Source organism: Budorcas taxicolor, chromosome 5 (assembly GCF_023091745.1).
Source record: "Budorcas taxicolor isolate Tak-1 chromosome 5, Takin1.1, whole genome shotgun sequence".
Lineage (NCBI taxonomy): Eukaryota > Metazoa > Chordata > Mammalia > Artiodactyla > Bovidae > Budorcas > Budorcas taxicolor.
This window is the reverse complement of record NC_068914.1, coordinates 49824624-49842970: the sequence shown is the minus strand read 5'-3', so window position 1 is coordinate 49842970 and position 18347 is coordinate 49824624. Positions and strand designations below refer to the sequence as shown.

Here is an 18347-nt window from a genome sequence, read left to right as displayed (position 1 = left end):
TAGCTGGCTATCCTCCAGGGGCAGAGATGAGGTTTTAGCTATTGGTGGGGGGTACTTTATATCTTTTAGATGTTTCTTTCTTTTAAATCCTTGCTCTATTATGTCTTCTTACTTATTTTCTAGTACTATTTTTCTTTGCACCAAAGAGATGTGTGTTTGAGGTGGGGTGGGAGGACACTGGAAAATGTAACTCTTTCCATCAAGCAGGTCAGATAAGACTTGTCATAGCTCTAAGGTAAGGTTCCAAAAAAGAGAGAGAGCAGAAGCATGCAAGACCTTTTGAAGCCAAGGCGTTGAATTGGTACAAAATCACTTCCACTTTTTCTGTTGGCTAAAGCAAGATGCAAAGATTCAAGGGCTGACTGAAACAGACCTAGTGGGAGAAGATGCAAAATCACATTACAAAAGGGCATACCTAAAGGAAGGGATGGGAAAACACAGCCATTTAAGACTACTGCAGAGAAATTTTGCTTATGAACATGCTGCTACCTTAAGTAGGGTTAATAATATTTAAATAATCCTCACACTGGATTTTAAAATAGTTAATTTGTTCAAATGTTAAAATCTGACAAGTATGCCATCTGGCAGTCACAATGTAGTTTCATGAGATCCCATTTCTAGCGGTGATGCACTGCTCAGTTTCTGTAGCCTGCTGTGATGCTGACTTAAGGGTACAAAGGAAGGAGCATTTCAGTTGCTTCTCTGCAAGAAGTAATGTCCACTTTGAATTCTTGAGTCCTTTGAATTCTTGTTCCACACACACCAACACAGGAAATCACAACTGTTTTCCCCCCTAGGTGTTCCATTGCCATCCTTCAAAGATTTGCTTTCCGTCTTCCACCTCCCACTTTTATGGGTCTTTTACAGCAGGATCAGTGGAGTTAGTTAGCTGAGGGGTGGGGGAGGGGTGTTCTACTCTCTCCTGTCTTATATATGAAGCCTGGATATTTGTTCTAGGATTTTCCCGACCTGGGTTCGATCCCTGGGTCGGGAAGATCCCCTGGAGAAGGAAATGGCAACCCACTCCAGTATTCTTGCGCGGAGAATCCCATGGACGGAGGAGCCTGGTGGGCTACAGTGCATGGGGTCGCAAAGAGTCGGACAGGACTGAGTGACTTCACTTTCACTTTTCCTCTCTTATATTGACCAAGAGGAAAAAAATGAGACTGTATCTCATTCATTGTTTCATTTATCAGTTCTCCATTGATAAGGGCATCTTATCCTTTTATCTTCCCATATTCTTGTTTTCAGATTTATCCAAAATCTCTCTTTTCACAGCTATTCTTCTATGAATCACAAGAAAATTCTGAATTCTTCTAAAAGATGGTCCTTTGGCCAATGTGATTATTTCCAGAGAAGCTTATATAATCTCAGACTGAACTTGATTCATTAGGTCTTTCTCTTTTCCTTTCGCCCATGAGTCCTCTGCATCATTTTCCTCCTTTCTTTTGGTTTCTATATAGAGCCTTTATAATACAGCCTTAACATTATCAAGCTGGAGGCTTTCATTATTGATTGCTGCCATCTGTATGAGTTATCTTTCTGGAAGTCTTGTAATTTAGTATAAATATTTCCTCTATTTAAGTCAACAGGAGTAATTTACGTAAAGCATTTTGCACATAGTAAGCTCTCAAAAAATGCTATTATTATAAATGCTGCTGCTACTAAACTTACTATTGCTAATTTATTTTAAAGCAAACCATATGCCCTTTTCTCCCTATTGAATTTACACTAAAGCTATATAAGGAACTATCTAGACAATATGAGAATGCATATTGGAATTTGAATATAATTTTTCTTTGTAAATTTCTGACAACTGAATATACTATTACTGTTCTTTTAAGAAATGCCTCCATGACTTTGTAAAACTAGAATTATTACCTCAGTATTTAAGTGTTACGTTTCTTTACATGTTAGTAAAACAAATTTATACTTTCACAAGGCTAGGTAGGTTATTATTACACATTGACTGCCATACTGTTAGTAAATTTCTTACAAATGTATACTTACCATATTTTCATGCATTAGTTTCCTAGACATCAGTGCCTTTCCAAAGATCTTTCTTCACTTTGTTTAGGTATTTACAGTCATAGCAGGTAGGAATTTTCTTTAGTGAATTGTTTATAGTTAACAGCCTATCTTGTAGTCTTGTATATTGCTAAACACTCCCATTAGTAACTCACAACTCTTGCTCTTTCCATAGTGTCTGTGTTAGTATCTGTCTTTCAGGCACTTCCTCGTACATACAACCTGGTGTTTCACCTACTCCATGGACTTCATGCCTATCAAACTATCTCCATGGACTATGGTCTCTCTCTTCCATCCATTTCTTTCTAGAAATATAGGCACAGTCACGGAAACACACCCTCTATTTGGGGGTAAGATCTAATATGGGTTGAACTGTGTCTCAGGCTTCCCTTCAAACCTCCCCCAAATCACCACGGCCCCAAAAAAGGCATGTGGGACTCCTGGCCTCCAGTAGCTCAAAGTGTCCCTTTCTTTGGGGTTAGGGTCTTTACAGAGGTAATTAATTTAAAATGAAATCATGAAGGCGGGCCCTAATCCAGTATGTGCTTAAAGGAGAAATGTATTCACAGAGACAGGCGTGCATAAAGGGGAAATGAGGTGCAGACAAAGGGAGAAGGCAGCCATCTATAAACCAAGGAGAAAGGCTTGGAAGAGATCCATTCCTCACAGCCCTCAGAAGAAACCAACCCTGACAACACCTTCATTTGGAGCTTTGAGTTTCCAGAACTGGGGGATAATAAATATCTGCTGTTTAACAATCCAGTTCGTAGCACTCTTATTGACAGCCCTAGCGAACTAATACAGGGCCCAATAAAATTTTTAGAAAGGGAGAAACTGGCTAATGAGATCTCTGCCTTGGTACTTGGATGTCTGTAGTTTGTCTTTTTAAGCTTCTGATAAACCTGAATTTTCACTTGCTAGAGCCTTCTGTACCCGGAATAAACTTTTAAAACTTGTTTTGTTTTATATAACCATGATGTGGTGACTGGAGACCTACATTTCACTGAAAAGAGCAAGCCATAGCCATGGGTAAGACGCAAGAGACCGGACTCACTTGTCACCTGTAAGTAGAGCTTGCTCCCTTCAGCTGCCATTAAGAAAAAAACAAAAACAAACGCATAAAAAAACACACTTGGTCTTGGATTTTCGCTCTCACTTGTTGGGAGGGGTGGGGGAGCGGGAAGAGAAAGGGTGTGGAGAGTGGGGTGTAAATAAGGCAGACAGCCGCTCCAGAGAGGGCGGGGACAGAGTCTCCCTGAAGGAAAGGAGCTGAACCTGGTTGGTACAGCAGCGCTTCCCCAGACCCACCCGCCGCCCACCCGCCGCTCCGCGAGCTCGGGGCTCGGGCGCAGAGGCCGGCGGCGAGCGGCGCGGAGGGGCGGCTCCGGGGGCGGCCGCCTCGGGGGCGGAAGGAGACCTGCGGTCCGCGTCGGGCCGGGTGGGCTCGCCTGCGGGTGGATGAGCCCCCCGGACTCGGGTGGGCGGCGCGGCGGCCGCTGCCGGCGGGGTCGCGGCGCGCCGGCGGGGCCCGCCCCGCGCTCCATGGTCCGCCCAGCCCCGCGCGATGCTGCCTCTCGGCGCCGAGGTCTGCGCGGGGCGCGCCCGCCGCTCGCGGAATGAGGGCGGGCGGCGCGGCGCGCGGCCGGCGGGCGCTGTCTCTGCGAGCCCTGCACCCGGGGCAGCGGCCCAACCACCTGCACCGCGAAAACGCCAACAAGTAGTTTCTCGTTGGCGCGGGGCGGCTGGGCTGGGCGTCGGGACTCAGTCGGGCTGCCCCGAGCCCCTCGTCCGCTCGGACGCCGGAGCAGCAGCACTTTCTTCTCGGTTTCCTTAAGGTAACTAGGGGCGGGAGGGCGAGGGGCGGGTTTGCCGGGAAGGACGTGCAAGAGCCCGCGAGGCAGGCATCCCCGCTCCGTTCCGCTCCTGGACTGGGAGAGGTGGCTGGGAGGTCGGAAACGGGGACACCGTCATCAGGGCTCCCAACTCCGGGGTGCAGGGGGCGTGCCTCCAGCAGCTTTCCCTCGGGGACCCACCCTACTCGCCCCTCCTAGGAAGCAGCCCCCGACTCTCCACCCGAGAGGCGTTTGTTTCTCTTGAGAAAGGGGGATGGGGTGAGATGTATGGATCACTTCTCCTCTCCAAAATGGATTCTAGTTAGTTGCTTCCTTTCCCAAGTAATAATAATTTTCACAGCAATCATGTGAAAAGAAAACTGGATCAGGAAATTAGGCAGAGGGCTCATTGGTGAAAGGCACTAGCAGGGACGTTTGTTTTCGCTCCGACTTCTGCGTTCGGTCTATTTGCCTGGCCCGGGAAGGGAGAGTAGAGGTGAACCGAGAATAGGTCGTGCAGAGGGCAGTCCCCGGGAGCCTGGGAGCGGCGGGCCGTCCAGAGTTCACCGAGGGTACGCGTTTGAGGGGGGCTCGCCGCCCAGTCCGGGGGTCTCTCACCCAGCACTGTCAAGTTGTCTGGGCACAGAGAACTCCTTGCCTAAGGGAACTGCCTCCCGGAGAGGGTAGGGGGGAAGCGGGTCTCTGTGTGAGGGAGGAAAGGGAGCGGGCTGGGGGAGAGGATGGGGCGGAAGAGGAATACGCTGGAGGACCTCGGAGGGGAAAACGAGGGGCCTGGGGAGAGAGCGGGGGAGGTGTAGGGACTGGAAACGGGTTCAACTCGAGAGAAGGTGAGGGGTGAGAAGATGCAGGAGGCAGAGCTGAGGGAGAGAGGTGTGAGGCTGGGGGAGAGGGGTCGTGAGAGGTGGAGGAAGAGGGGGACTGCTGTCTCCTGAGTTCTCTAGAAACCTGGGGAAGGCTCAGTGCTGCTTGAGGCGGGGACAGGGCTGGGCGTCGGGCTGCTCGCGGCAGGCCCCTTGGCCCCTCGCCTCCCGGGCCACGCTGCATCCTGGGGCGCTGGGGCTGGGAGTGGGGGCGGGGGTCACAGCGCGGCTCCGCCAGCCGCGCTCTTTAACTTGGCGCTGTGTTCGCCTCCCCCCAGTCATGTCTGAGGCACAGAGATGGGCAAGATCGAGAGCAACGAGAGGGTGATCCTCAATGTCGGGGGCACCCGGCACGAAACCTACCGCAGCACCCTCAAGACCCTGCCCGGGACGCGCCTGGCCCTGCTCGCCGCCTCCGAGCCCCAGGGCGACCCGCTGCCGCCGCAGCCCCCTGCGCGCTCGCCGCCGCCGCGGCCGCCCCCGCGGTCCCCCGGGCCGGGCGGCTGCCTGGAGGGCGGCGCGCGCAACTGCAGCGCCCGCGGCGGCGACCACCCCGCCGGGGGCGGCCGCGAGTTCTTCTTCGACCGGCACCCGGGCGTCTTCGCCTACGTGCTCAACTACTACCGCACCGGCAAGCTGCACTGCCCGGCCGACGTGTGCGGGCCGCTCTTCGAGGAGGAGCTGGCCTTCTGGGGCATCGACGAGACCGACGTGGAGCCCTGCTGCTGGATGACCTACCGGCAGCACCGCGACGCCGAGGAGGCGCTCGACATCTTCGAGGCCCCCGACCTCCTCGGCGGCGACCCCGGCGACGACGAGGACCTGGCGGCCAAGAGGCTGGGCATCGAGGACGCCGCGGGCCTGGGGGGCCCAGACGGCAAGTCCGGCCGCTGGAGGAGGCTGCAGCCCCGCATGTGGGCTCTCTTCGAGGACCCCTACTCGTCCAGAGCCGCCCGGGTAAGGCCAGAGGCGCCCCCTTCCCTGCTGGTCCAGCTTCTCCCCACCCCTTCCGAGACGTCCTGCTCTCTCAGCAGAGGGCCTCGGGGGGAGCGGGCCGGGGTGTCCCGAATCGGGAGGCGGGGGCCCCGTCGCTCAGGGCAAACTCAGGGCCCCCCTCCCTCGTCCCCTTTCTACCCCCGTTCCCCTCCGCTTCCCCCTCCTCTCCTCCTCAAATCAAACCTAGATTTACTTCCCCAGGTGGGACCAGCAGGGCAAATGTCCACTGCTCTGGGCAAGTCTGTTGAAAGCTCATTCTGAAATCGCTACTACGCTTCATGATGTGGAATTTCTATTTCTCTTTTATTCCAACCTTTTCTTGAGTTCCGAGGGTCCTCCAGACCTCCGGATCATCACGGTTTGATCTTTCCAGTGAGGTCTGACAGGCCTGACTCATGCAGAGCAGTGGCCCTACTTAGGGCCATAGAGGGAAACGGAATACATGTCTGTGGCTGGGCCGGGAGATGAACAGGTTCATCTTGGAAAGAGAACCTCCTGAATATCGTTTGGGCTTGTCTCCATCCAAGGGAGAGCAGTGCTGAGTCTGCTTGCCCCAGTAAGCTGACGGGATAGTCCACCTGCACAGTGAATTTTGGTCTGTGGTCTTTCCCCTGGCGCTCTGTGTTTTACAGGTTCAGTGCCGATTGGACACTTCAGTGATCCTGGTTCAGTGGGAGTCTCTAATTTAGACTGTAGGCAACTTTATTTTATTGTATACGTTTTGATCCCATACTCAATATTTCTTTTCAGTTTCTAGTTTGAGTGACAGTTTAAATTTAGTCGAATTAATTCTTCAAAATCCCAATGAAGAGATGATAAAAGTAACTAGTAATGGTTTCTCTAATTTTAAAGGAAATAAAAGGTATCAATAACCTCAGATTATGCAGTATGTGAATGGTTTTTAATTCTATGTGAGAATGGAGTACTGTATTTAGTTAAATCTTTGCAACTGCTTGTGTCTGGTTTCCTTCTGACACCCAGGAAAGAACCTCCTTGGGCAGAATGGGATTTCTCCCAGCTTGAGTTTGGCTCCATTCTCATTATTGTGTTCCTCTGCATGTCAGAAGTCTCTCCCTCTGAGACATTTTGCAGCTGTCTGATAACATGTCAGAAGATGTGCTTCTGATACCACTTTAGAAGTCTGAGCATGTATTTTGTTTGCAATTTGATATAGACTATCAAAGAGACAATTTAAAGCATTGCTACTTTATGGGATCTGGTATTTAAGTGCGCACATAAATTCTAGTATGTCCACATTCTCATATTTGAATATAGAATTAATAACTTCAACTCTGAGATCTTGCTTTTAAGACCAGTCTATGAATTCAGCAAGAGTTGGCATTCAGGAAAAAAAAGTGCAGACTTATTTATTTATTTAAATTAAACCACAGACTCATGACCATTATCTTTGTTGTTTTGGATTCCAGCTGTGTGCCATACTGCTTTTTCCAATTGGCGGCTAAAAAGATAATCTGCATTTGTTTTCCGACTCATCATATAATTGTGTTATTTTATGTGGTTTAAAAAAACCAGGATGCTTTATTATCTTTATTTATGTTAATAAAATGCAGTTTTTGGAGGCTAGGCTGCACAGGAAAAGCTTCAAGGCGTTCAATTTTTATTACTGCTATGGAATTTGATTCTATGAATTAATGGTCTAAGGGTAGCCCATTAACTTGAAAATAGTTTTTTAAAAATCTTACCAAGAGTTTATTGTAATAATATTAAGAATTTGACCTGCATCCATTTAAGGTGAGGAAAAGAACACAGATAGATTAGAGATTAATTTAAGGTCAAAGAGCCATTAGAAACAGAATCAGCTGAGAATGAGAGACCTGGAAAATTTCACTGAGGTCACCTCATGAGGAACCTGTAGTTTGTAGATGGGAAAAATGAAGACTGCAGATGCTAAGTGATGGCCAAGGTCATAGAGCAAGTTATTAGCAAAGCCAAAATTATGCTGAAGGTCTCATGACACCCTGCCCAGGCCCTTTCCACCGCAACCACTGATTATAACTGACTATCTGGCTTGTGAAATCTCTGCAGATAGTGTTGCTCTTGAGATTTAATGCAGCGTAGGAGAGTCCTTAGTCTTCTAACTTTGAAAGGTCATCTGTGACATATCTCTGTGTGTGTGTGTGTGTATATATATATGCATACATATACATTTTTTTCCAGGTCTTTGGCTGTACTACCCAACGTTAGAGTGCAAATATGGGATTCCAGTTTTCTTAAAATGAACACTGTTCTAACTTTTGATTTTTATTGACCAGTTTATATGTAATGTTTTTCCTTTTTTTTTTTTCAGATTGGCTAACATTTATGAGACTTGTCTTCAGAAAAATTGCTTTTCAAATTATTAGGGGTTGCTTAAAAAAGAGTACTCAGAAGTCACCATTCCATTTACATGTGATTGAATATTTTTTTATGTACACTTTTAGTTCAGATGATTGACTGACAATATTATCTGACTACTTTGGTAAATAGAACTACATTGGGAAGTCACTGGATGAAATTATATTTTTCATGGACATGATTCTAGGAGACATAAAATCAATTATCAAGTAGTTTGTTTCAGCTGTGGTCTTACTGATGTCATTCTTAATAGAAGTATTTAACTTTTATAAACCCTCTTACTTTTTATTTTACATTAGTTCATCTTTTATTGATGTACTTGAGATGAACAATTTTAACTGCAAATTCTATTTTCATTTTGTTACACTCGTTTCATCATTGTCCTTGCCCTTTCCCAGTATTGAGGAAAATGATTTGATTATATAGTAGATTTGTTTTACTTCTAACTTTTATAGTCCGAAGTGGCAGACTGAAACAACAGTGATAGGAACTAGATAATTAATTTAATTTTACAGCATTGTATTTTTGCCTTTTATTTTGGTTGGTATCTCCCCCTCCTCTGTTGCTTTTAATTTATGATGTAAATACATATTTGAGCAGTCTAAATTGTTCAGGTTAAGTTGGTAAATAAGTTTATATTTTGCATTTATGAATTGTATCCTTAAAATATATTAGAAATTTATAAAAATTTAAATAGAAGTTGTCATGGAAACCTGTTGTGGAGAAAATGAGATCTGGAAAGAAGAGAGATTATCCTGTTGATGGCATTGGATGATATTTACAAATAGTAAAAAGCATTTTAAATGGTTTTATTTCCACAGAATTACTAAAATATACTCCTTAAAACTATTAAAATTTAAATTTGAATATCTAGAATTGGATTCAGAATTGCATATATGTAATTTGCTTTTTATGGGACATTTTTTCCTCTACCTCAAAGTACAAAACAGGAAAGGAATGATCTCAATAACTATTTTCTAGGTTTAGATGTAGCATTTAATTTTTAAAAAGTATAATATGGTAAGGACAATTTGAGTCACACATTAAGATTAAAGAAAGAAAACGTATTAATTCTTGTTTTGTGAGCCTTGCTCCAGTTAAAAGAAATAATGGCCAAATAAACTTGTTTGTAAAATATTGTTGTTAATTATTAAAATTTTAGAATTTTATTTAGTCAATTAATATTGTTTTTGCAGTCATTGTAGACCAGAAACTATATAAGATACTAGAAGTGCATGAGCAGATATAGTACTTTGCCCTCAGTAAGCTCACCACTCTATAATAAAATATTTCCTAAAATATTATCTATTCAATTAAAAGTGCAACAGAATAACAACAAGCAGAATTGCAGAGATACTAAAGATGTTTCCTTTAAAAAAAACCAAAACTCATGTGGAAATGTTGCTTGAGATGTTCAGGAAAATACTGCATTTAGAAATGATGATCTTGATAATTCTCTGGTGGTCCACTGGTTAGGAGAAACTGGGGCTCAATACCTGATAGGGGAACGAAGATCCTGGAAACTGTGGGGTGTGGCCAAAAAAAAAAAAAAAAAAAAAAGAAACGACAGTTTTATGCTTCTGTTAGTCTTCATTTTATTATGAACGTGTTAGGCTTTTTCAGCCTTGATTTTTCTGTTTTCGGAGTGATTTATAGGCTCCCTCTTTGCAATATTATTGAAGAGTATGAGACAGACTGTACTTATATCTAAAAACTGAATTCTTTGCAGAGAAAACAACTGAATTATTTACAGTGTGTTCGAGTGTCTTCATCCCTTCTATTTTAGTTAAAAGTTTGTTGTTTGTTCAGTCACTAAGTTATGTCTGACTCTTTGCGACCCCATGGACTGCAGCTTGCCAGGCTTCTCTGTCCTTCACTATCTTCCAGAGTTTGCTCAGTTTCGTTTCCTTTGAGTCAGTGATGCTATCTAACCATCTTTTTAATCTCACAATTAAAAGTTATGGCTAACCACATGGCAATGCAAGTCCAAACTTCGGACGCCTAAAAAGAGTCTGCAGTTAAGAGTCTGGTGTATTTGCATTTGCTATATAAGCATCTAAGCCTCCCTTGACTTTTTCCAGGCCACTAATTATATACTTCACAGATATATTTGATTTTATTCATATATTCTGAGCATTGGATAACATTAGAGAGTGCCTCATTCAACACAATTTAAAAAAGCAAGTAACTTTAGTAGAACTGTATTTTTGGTAGTGTATTTGACCCCAAACTAGGTGACCTAATCTGTTGCTGGGGCATTATCATGCCAAAGGTGAATAGTTGGACAGTTTATGTATGGGTTTTTTTTTTTTTTTCTATTATATTTTCCCAAGAGCTCATTTGTAGACCCAAACTGACAAAACTAAATGAGAGTCAGAGAAATTTTTCTTCTCTGTCAAGAAGCTTATTTTCAAAGCAACTGAAAACGAGGAAAAGTGTAGTTTTTATAAGCAGGTCAACCTTTCCCATTTAGAAATATGTATCATTACTATTTACTTTAACTACTGCAAATAAAGTAAATGCAGTTTTCAGATCTCATTTTTATTCTCAAATTCTGCATCATTTACCCTTTTTTATTATGGCAACCTTTAAAAATGTATCTGAATGAAATAGTAAATAGCACGAAAGGACTGATAGAGTATAAACACAGGTCTCTATAAGGAAATATATAATGGCAAGATAATCTAAACTGTAACCGTCAGTGGATTATGTAAACTTAATCCAATTCTTTTTGAAGTATGAAGGGCTTTTCTTTCGGAAAAACAGTCAAGATTTTTCTATGACAGGATAGCATTGCCTTTTGCTTATAGTTTGAAGGGGGGTGATTAATTTTAATACTGTGTGGTCAAAATTTTCACAGAAAGTGACTAAACTGTGGGTTTTGGGAGGAAAAGAGAGCAGAGTAGAGAATACATGGAAAGAGCATTGGAAAAATGCCTGAGTTGGAATTCATGAGTCCTAGGCACTAACTCTGATTTCACAGCTAGCTGTGTGACCTTTGAGAATTTACTTTGTCTTTCTAATTCTTGATTTCCTTTGGCTTTATTTTGAAAGAAAAAATGGGGATGACACATTGGACTAGATGCGTATTCAAACTTCTTTCCAGCTCCAAGATTTTGAAGTTTAGAGGAAAAAACAAGCATAGTGACTGCTGAAAATCCCTGGGTAGGAAAAGAGCATGTCTGCACTCATTTTGATTGTCCTCTAGGGACCATCACACTAATAAGGTAAACTAGTATGGATTTCTCTTGTTTTTTTATTTTTTATTTTTTTTTATTTTAACTTGCTGCCCTTTTCTTTTCCTACAGCTGTTGGGTATCTGCTGCTCTGGTTACCATAGAAACAGGTTGGCTCCTAGCTTCCTGTTTCCATTGAAAACAGCTTTCTTTCAACCACATATTGATCTCAGGAAATCATTTTGCTGTGGCTCTGTCATGAAACCCATAAAGATGATCGGCTCTGTCATCTGCTAAGTCTAAGATTCAGTGCAGGTGTATAGCCATCCACCCACAAGGGTAACTGATTAGGTAATCTCAGTTTTATTTCCATTTGAAAAGCGCCTTGTCAAAGACACCAGCCTTTTCCCCTTCCCATATCTTATACAGAAGGGAAAGTCTTATTCACTTGAGGATTTACAGATATGCCTAGCACATTTAAGTGTTTACCAAATAGTGTCAAATTATTCAGTTCTAATCTTTTTCATAACTCAGTCAGGATAAGCATAGAGAATAGTACGCACACTTTGTAAGTTTGTGTTTTAATGTACTCACTAATGAAGAATATTTCAAGAGAAAAATAGATATGTATTATATAGTACACCCTATTTCTCTTTTGAGAAAAAATAGTTTTTCTATTTCAGCCTATACATATTTACATAATAAAGATATATTCACTATCATAATGTAGATACATACTCTGTGTTTGTATATATTTATGAAATGTTTATATGGATAAGTGAAGGAAGAGACTCGTGGGAATATGGCTTAAAGTTTTGATTGAGAATATTTGTGTGTGAGCATGCGTGTATTACATAGTATGTGGTATATAATCTTTGAATGCAGCCTCCCTAATGGCTCAGTGGTAAAGAATCCACCTGCCAATGCAGATGCAGGTTCGATCCCTGGGTCGGGAAGATCCCCTGGAGGAGGAAATGGCAACCCACTCCAGTATTCTTGCCTGGGAAATCCCATGGACAGAGGAGCCTGGCAGGCTACAGCCCATGGGGTCGCAAAGAGTCAGACACAGCTGAGCATGCACACCACCACACCACACCGTCTTTTAGTGACATTGGTATGTATAACAGCCTTCTGTTGCTCATGAGACTTAGAAGGAAAGTGATGATGGAAGGAAACTGGTCATTGTGTCAGGAAACCTTAAATCACAAAAAAAGCAGCTGACTTGTTCATAGCCATGGCTAGTTAGTCTCAGTAGCAGGGTTGGAATTTAGGCCTTCTGACTCCCGGCACTCTTCCCATTCCATCTCGATTGCTTAGTCTGGATTGGGTTTAATATCAGCTGCACAAATTTTAGCTTTCGGAAAGTAGCAAGCCTGTTGGAAATAGTTGGGGTAGGGTCTGTCCTCTTCAATGTCCTATTGTTCAACAATAGCAGGGAAAGTTTGCTATCTTATTATTCTATTTCCAGATCCCCTCAGATGCATCCTTCCATTGCTGCCTTCTCTACCAGTTCTACATCTTAATGTTCTACCTTTAAAACATCAAAACTAACCTGCCAGTTTTTTCACTTACCTCCTATTTTATCCCTTTATCCTTGTGTGTGTGTGTCTTTTGTAATATGTTTTTCTACTTTTGTTGGCTTTATTGCCTTTGGAATTTTTAAGTGCAGCCCTCGTTCAACCTACTGGTGATGGTTAATGTTTATAAAGCATTCTCTTCTCACGTGTAACTAACCAGATCATGGTTGGGTTTCAGTTCAGTCGTTCAGTCGTGTCAGACTCTTTGTGACCCCATGGACTGCAGCACTCTGGGCTTCCCTGTCCATCACCAATACCCGGAGCTTACTCAAACTCATGTCCATTGAGTCGGTAATGCCATCCAACCATCTCATCCTCTGTCATCCCCTTCTCCTCCTGCCTTCAATCTTTCCCAGCATCAGGGTCTTTTCCAATGAGTCAACTCTTCACATCAGGTGGCCAAAGTATTGGAGTTTCAGCTTCAGCATCAGTCCTTCCAAGGAACACCCAGGACTGATTTTCTTTAGGATGGCCTGGTTGGATCTCCTTGCAGTCCATGGGACTTTCTAGTCTTTTCCAGCACCACAGTTCAAAAACATCAATTCTTTGGCGCTCAGCTTTCTTTATAGTCCAACTCTCACATCCATGCATGACTACTGGAAAAACTGTAGCTTTGACTTAATGGACCTTTGTAGGTAAAGTAATGTCTCTGCTTTTTAATATGCTGTCTAGATTGATCATCACTTTCCTTCCAAGGAGCAAGCGTCTTTTAATTTCATGACTGCAGTCACCACCTGCTGTGATTTTGGAGCCCAACATTTTGTTTGGGTTTACACATGGATAACTGGTAAATTAGAATAAAGATGGTTGGAACTGTTTTTAAGACCTAAAATGAGATTTATGTTTTAGTGAGGTCAGTAAATACAAGACTAAAAAACTTTTCCTTCAACCTGCTTTAGTAGATAGTTAGCCAAAGGTAGTGCTTCCTTCCCTATTGGTGGAATGTAAAGCAGCCTTATAATTTTGTGTGTGTTTGAGAGAAGGCATTTTATAGGAGTCAAACAGAAGAAGGCATTTTATAGAAGTCAAACAGAAGAAGTTGCTGGTAGTATTGGGGGAAAAAGTACTCCATAATTGCTATGGCTACTTGACTGACCTTTTCTTTTGAAAGCTCATAATGATAGAGACGTCTGTGTAACCTGACATTTCCTCCGTGTTCATGTATTAAGAGAACCCTATGCAGAATCTCAGTGTCTTAATTTTCTGTTTGAAGACACTGGTGGATTTTGTATCAGAACTTAGAGCTTTGCCATTCTTTCTGCATCTGACAACATTGTTGATATCTTTAAAAACTGGAGCAAAATTCAAGATAGCCCTTCCTGGCAAATGTTCTGTGATTTAGCCTCAGCAGTGGAAGATGTTCTCCTTTGAGTTGTCTCCATGGAGAAAGTCTCAGTGATGAAAATATACCACCTTTTGGCCACAGATATTCTCTTCCTTTATACCAAAACTGTCCAGAATTTTAAAGTCATTCATTAAATGATAAAATGCAAAAACTTTTTTATATAAAGTGATTCTAAATAATATTGTCAAGATATCCAAATGATACTATTAATTCTAAGCTTAAGACAACATGTTGATGTAAAATCTATTTGGATGAATATAAGGAGCCTGGTGGGCTATAATCCATGGGATTGCAGAGTCAGACACGACTGAGCAACTATCACTTTCACTTTTCAGTTATTCCTAGAGCAGTTTGTCTGATTGGGTTCAATGAAAGGGCCGAGGATTATTCACAATTTCTGTAAATTTTGTATCTTGTTTGTAAGTTTGCTGCATAAATTCAGATATGGGGTTGCTTATTTTTATATTTATTGATTAAGGATAAAATGCCATTTGCTTAAAGTGAATATTATATAATAACTGTATTGGAAACAAGGACAAAATAATGGCATTGGAAACACTGGCAAAAGGAGGCTTCCTTACTATACTAATTTGGATAAAATTGATATTTAGGAAAGCAGAACAAGACATCATTACAGTTTGATTTATTGTTTCAATTGTCCTGCTTCCCTCTTGAGGTGAACAGTGAGAGGGCAATTATGAAAATTATAATATTCTTAGTGAGACCCATCTTTCATATATAAATTGAGTAGGAAATGGACAGAACAGAGGTTTAGCTAGCCCTTTTTTTGTGCCAAGAGATTCTAAAGTACCAAGTAGCCTTTTTTTTTTTTAAGCTACAACTTTACTATCAGGCCTGAGTGAGCTATCAGGGTTACATAAAATGATTAGTGGTGCATCAAAGTTGAACAACCATCATATTTGTTTCATCATGATGGAGACGCATTTGTGAACTTATACTTAATTCCCAGGTTCAAGATGGTGTTCACTGTGCTTTGATATTTAGAGTACAATGTTAGAGATATAAAATTCATGCCAAGCAATGAAATTAAATGTATTTTAATGCACTAACAGGCTTTAATGACATTCAAAATAGATTAGTCTCAATTCAAAAAACAAGGTTCTTTAATTGTTCCACTTTCTTATGAGAGCCCACTGCTTAGTTTTTAGTTGTAATATGTGCATACTATCAATTCTTTAGTCTTTAAAATTTAGTGATTGTTTCCAATACCTATTCATTTTTCTGTTGATGTATTACTCATTGGTTTAATTCATCTCAAATTTCTCTGTCTTTAGTTTTGAGTACTTGGCTGTGCTTCAGTGCTGAGTTTCTTTGTTTGCAACCTTTTGTGTTTCCTCTGCCTTGGCTTGCATTGCTTCAGTTCAGTCACTCAGTTGTGTTCGACTCTTTGTGCCCCCATGGACTGCAGCATGCCAGGCTTCCCTGTCCATCACCAAGTCCCGGAGCTTACTCAGACTCATGTCCATTGAGTCGGTAATGCCATCCATGAGTCAGTTCTTCACATCAGGAGGCCAGAGTATTAGTGTTTCAACTTTAGCATCAGTCCTTCCAAATGAATATTCAGGACTGATTGCATTGCTTGGTTGATGAAATAACGTGCTAGGTATTAGTACATTTCTCTCAATTAAACCAACTGGACGAGAACCAAGCCTCAAAGATGAAAGCTGTCAAATGCTTTTGAATCTCTCTGCTGACAGTTCGTGGGTTTTAACTACTGGCCAAAACTAGGTTAGTACAGAGAATGTAAGGGTTAAAATTTGTCATTTACCTTCAAGACACTTGTATTCTATTGGAAAAGAACAACTGCCTGTCCATGGTTACAGTATAATGCATTAAAACTATAATATAGATATTGGCATACTGTGGACACACAGATTTGGGAGGATCCCACTGTCCTGTAAAGAGGAGATGAGATGTTAGTAGTTAACATGCAAGAGATGTGTTTTCCAGCAGTCAAGGATTAGGTCAACAGAGTAGTGTGCAAACATGGGGGCTTGACACAGGGTGCTGTGCCATGCCATAAGGGGCAATAAAAGGACCAGAATGCAGGAGAATAGGTTTGAAAGGAAAAGAGGGCCTCTGGGTTTATAACTGAGATTTTTCTGATGAGATGGATATTTAGTCCAGGGCAGGAATGTTTATCTCAGTGTATTTGAAAATAGTGTTACTAACCAGTTAGATAGTGGTTCTAAAATTTAGATGTGCCTAGGAATAACTTGAGATGATGACTAGAATTCTGACTTCCCAGGTCTCACTCCAATAGGATTTGGATAGGATTCAGATAAGATGAACATCTTTGGCGTTGTAGTTGGCTGCTGACCCGGTTCATGTCAGTACTGTGATGTAACTGCTGCCAAAGCAAATACAGTTTAACATTGAAACAGGGTAATAATCATGCTTGAACCAATATTTCTCAAAGTGTGTTTTCTAGATCTATAGCAATCCAGAATGTTAACAGGTGTTGCCCTCAAAAGAGTTCCATAGACAGATGAATTCGGAAACTAATTTAAAATAAAGATTTTAAATTAGATTTTTATTTTTCAGTCTGTCGTCTTCTTCTTGATATCATTTTTACTACTTCTCTTTTTCAGGGCAGAGAGTCAAAATACTAGCTGACAGTTGGTTTTGAGACAGGAGTGAATTAATGTGAAGGACTGCACTCAGTTCACTGAGTTTGAATCCTGAGTGTACCGCTTGCCTGTATCGCTTTCACAATGTTGCTTCTTTAAGCCTCCCTCTTTTCATTTGGACGGGGAAGATAATAATTGTATCTGACTCAAATAATTGTTATGAGGGTGGATTGTGCATATTCATGTTCAGAAGCCAGCAGGGTCTAGTTCTCTCAGTTTTAGCTGTATCGTTATTACTATTATCATCATCATCACAATCGTCACTATTCCTTATGCCAAGCACTGGTTATTTGAGAGGGATTGGGTAGTTACATAGAGTACCTTAAGGGAACATTCTAGCATTTAGATTGTTCATAAAAAAGTAAGTTGTCTATCGCTGAGGTTTTTTTCATGTATGAATATTGGATAGCTATCTGGGAAATTGTAGGAATAATTCTATTCCACATGAATAAATGGTAATTAATTAGAACAATATCTAACATGTATATGTCCTTTACCAAACATTTTACAAGTAGTAAGATAATGGTTTATTTCCTGCTTTTAAGCAGCTGTAGTGTCCTGGAAGAGAACAATAGAAAAGAAATGAAAGTGCAGTGTCAGGAGAGCTCCAGTAGAAGGTTGCCAAGGGTGGGAAAAAACTTCCTGGAAGAAATATACCTGTCTTGGTACCAGAGGAGATAGCCAGACTTTTTAAAGAGAAGAGTTGAAATAAAATCCTAAAAGGGAAAGAAGGCAAGGCCTGTGCAAGACGCTGTAAATAATTCAGGACAGCCCCCGCCTTGTGTATGGGATGTGGAGGTGTTGCCAGAAACGAGTTGAGGTTGGATTGAAAGCCTTGGCAAGCTCTGTTTGGAAGGTCTGGTCTTTCTCTGGGACTGGAGAGCTTTGGAAGGATTTTAAGCAGAGCAATGGCATGCATCTTTGCAGTTGGAACTATTATTCTGAAATATTTATACTTGAAGACAGGATTGGGCTGGGGAAAATGAGTGCAAGTTTGTCACAAGAGCTATAGTTTAGCATGTGAGTGTGGTAATCCAGGTATGAGATACTAAAAAGTGAAAGTGTTAGTCACTGAGTTGTGTCTGACTCTTTGCGACCCCATGGACTATAGCCCACCAGGCTCCTCTGTCCATGGGATTCTCCAGGCAAGAATACTGGAAAAGATACTTACCACTTCATCCTCCTGGGCATCTTCCTGACCCAGGGATTGAACCTTGGTCTCTTGCATTACAGGCAGATTCTTTACCATCTGAGCCACCAGCCCAAGAGATACTGGTGATCTCAATTAAAACAGTGGCCAGAGTGATGAAGTGAAATAAAGACACTTAAAGTGGAACTGTTGATTAATTAGGTGCCATTTGAGTAAGGCAGAGAGAGAAGTCAAGAATGTCTCCCTAGCTTCTGTTTGCCCAATGGGACAAGACAACCTTTATGACTTTTTTCTGATTCAAGAGTCAGTGGTTATATGATTTGAGAAATCAGTAGTTATTCTTTTATGGATTTAAC

General features: G+C 42.1%; 1 protein-coding gene across 1 annotated transcript in view; it reads left to right on the top strand.

Annotated features, from left to right (window-relative positions):
- The first annotated feature begins 5038 nt into the window (after positions 1 to 5038).
- Positions 5039 to 18347, top strand: part of KCNC2 (potassium voltage-gated channel subfamily C member 2) — a 235150-nt gene continuing 221841 nt past the window's right edge. Inside the window, exon 1 of the mRNA XM_052640262.1 lies at positions 5039 to 5698. Coding sequence (XP_052496222.1) covers positions 5039 to 5698 — 660 coding nt within the window. The remainder of the gene's footprint in view (positions 5699 to 18347) is intronic.